Source organism: Montipora foliosa, chromosome 7 (genome assembly GCF_036669935.1).
Source record: "Montipora foliosa isolate CH-2021 chromosome 7, ASM3666993v2, whole genome shotgun sequence".
Taxonomy (NCBI): Eukaryota; Metazoa; Cnidaria; class Anthozoa; order Scleractinia; family Acroporidae; genus Montipora; species Montipora foliosa.
This window is the reverse complement of record NC_090875.1, coordinates 1,806,429-1,808,928: the sequence shown is the minus strand read 5'-3', so window position 1 is coordinate 1,808,928 and position 2,500 is coordinate 1,806,429. Positions and strand designations below refer to the sequence as shown.

Genomic DNA, 2,500 nt, shown 5'->3' with positions numbered 1-2,500 from the left:
CCCGCAATTTAAGCCGTTTTGAATTGTCGTATCACTGATTTTATAGCAAAAGAGAGACTCCTCGCAGTCGATGCATTGTTTTACCATAACTGAAACAACCAAAACCTTTACAAAAATGCTAACCTTAGGCTTGAACATAATCTAGAGCATAATGTTTAGGCTTAATGGTAGCATTAGTACAGATTTGGGTTGTTTCAGCTGTGGTGAAACAGTGACCTTCAACCTGCAGTTTACATCCTTCACTAAAAATCACCCTTACAGTAATTTCATTGATACAGGAGCTCTTTTTGCTAATATTCTTGTGATATCTTACCCTTTGATTCATACTAATGCCAAAGTAAGAGCTTAACAAGGTGGCAACCATACTGTAGGTCATGGTATATTTTTAAAAATTCTTAGACCCTACATAATTGACCTGGATTCTATCAATGGAACGTACCTCAACAACCAACGAATAGAGTCAAGACGATTTTATGAGTTAAAGGAAAAGGTATCTTTTAAGAATCTTACTTAAATGTATTGAGTAAAAAAGTTAAAATTTATAGACCGTATTCATAAATGGCGGTTAAGAAATTATTCTTTTGTCTTCGTGCTAATCATTTTAACTAGCCTCACTTTGGAACAAAATTCTTTTGAATTTTGCTCGTGTTTACGAGGCTAGTTAGGATGATTAGCATAAAGACAAAAGAATAATTACTTAGGCGCCATATTTATGAATACGGTCTATACAACAGGTGCATTACAAAAGATAGAAGATTGATGTTGGCTTCCAATGTGGTTAGTTTGAAGGGTTAAATTTGCAATGATTTTGAAGGTTGTAATCACCATTATGATGTCATATAAAAACTTCATATTCCTGTCGATGGAGGCCCATCCCAAGATACAAATATAACAATTTGTTACCAGCGACCAAATCATGGACAATTATGAAGAACCCAACAATTTCTTGAGCAGTGTTTTTGAGCAGTTTTGCTTGTGCAATGTGTTATTATTCATTTAGGTTATCAAAATTCATGATGAACTTGCCTACAAAAAATAAGGAGAAATCATGATAACATGTGCTAAACAACAACAACAACAACAACAACAAAAACAGGACTGTTCCAAGTACTTGAACAAAGGGCCTCAACAAAAACTTTTTGAAGTGACCTTACAAACAATTCACGGAAAGCAGCGATAAAAATGCCGACAACAGAATCTTTCCACAGCACCTTTCAAATTTTCATCCTACTAGTAATACCTGGGAACGAGGTTGCAAGTTTACCGATGCTTAAATGTGATTTATTTCCTATTTTGCAGGATGTCTTAAAGTTTGGTTTTTCAACAAGGGAATATGTTATTTTGACAGAGAAATCTCGTGATCAAGAAGAAAAAGAAGACAGCAATGATGAGAAATAAATACTGTACAAAGAATGTTCCTTATATTATGTATGAATTATGAACTTTTTCTCTTATGTTTTGTATCATTTATCCCATGGGCTTACTGCTGTAGGATGTAATGTTGCTCTGTGCCATCAGGCAATCTCAGCTACACTGTAACCCTCGACTATATTTCAAGTGTTTCATAAGGCTTAAGTCGGCAGGTATAAAACACAGGTCACAGGTCACAAGTCACAGGCGTCCTATTAAGTCCAAGATGACGCTTGCTTCTTTGCTCCTGCACCTAAAACTAATGTTAACTCGAAGGCATAAATATTAGTGCAGACCATATTTTTAACTTGAAACTAACTGCGGCATGCTGTTGCCAATCCCATCAACTGAACGGCTGGTCTAATACTGTATCTAATGATCCATAACCATTGAGAAAAGAAAAAAGGAAGGAAGGTACAAAAGTCAGACCGGAACAACTCGGATTGCTCACCTCGGATCGGCGTAAGAAAATGATAAGGCCGCGAGAAATCACCCTAGCCCTAATCTTTAAGCTAACCTTGGTGAAATCGGGGCAAACGTCGAATAGTTTTGGTTTACGAAACCGTTTTTCGCTCGTTCCAAGGTAAGCAATCTGAGTTGATCCGGTCGGACTTTTGTACCTATCCGGAGAGATGACGAGATCGTGTGATTATGTTGTTTCTCTGACAAAGGAAAAAATCGCCCCATTATCCTTAAATTGAGCAACCATTTAATAAAGAAACTGTTTTAAGTGTAAGTTAAGTTTTGAATAAAGATTCAAACGTTTTTAACAAAGATTTCAAAAACGTTGATGTTTACATTTGGATACTATTAATCACATTTTAGAGATGTTTGCCAATCTACGTACAGGAGTTTTCAACGCCTACGCAACTTAACGGAAAAGGGGAACTACACAAGTGTTTGGACCACAATTTTTTTAAATTTCTCACAATGTCGTTCGTATGCTGGGCTGTCTCCGCCAACAAAAGCGCGACTAAAAACAACGTAGTGGTAGTGTGTTTTCAAAAGCTGGGGCTTGAGCCCAATAACTCACGAAAGTGAGCACCACGCACCGGTGGCTGAGTTGGTTGAGCACCGGGCTGCCATGCGG

The 2,500-nt window shown here is 37.3% G+C and overlaps 1 protein-coding gene across 2 annotated transcripts in view; it reads left to right on the top strand.

Moving 5' to 3' along the window:
- LOC138010615 (smad nuclear-interacting protein 1-like) overlaps positions 1 to 2,186 on the top strand; it is a 27,382-nt gene extending 25,196 nt beyond the window's left edge. For both annotated transcript variants that reach the window (XM_068857590.1, XM_068857589.1), the window contains 2 exons: positions 400 to 490; positions 1,300 to 2,186. In XM_068857590.1, the coding sequence (XP_068713691.1) occupies positions 400 to 490; positions 1,300 to 1,398 (190 nt within the window). In that variant the 3' untranslated portion in view covers positions 1,399 to 2,186. The remainder of the gene's footprint in view (positions 1 to 399; positions 491 to 1,299) is intronic.
- Positions 2,187 to 2,500: the final 314 nt, after the last annotated feature.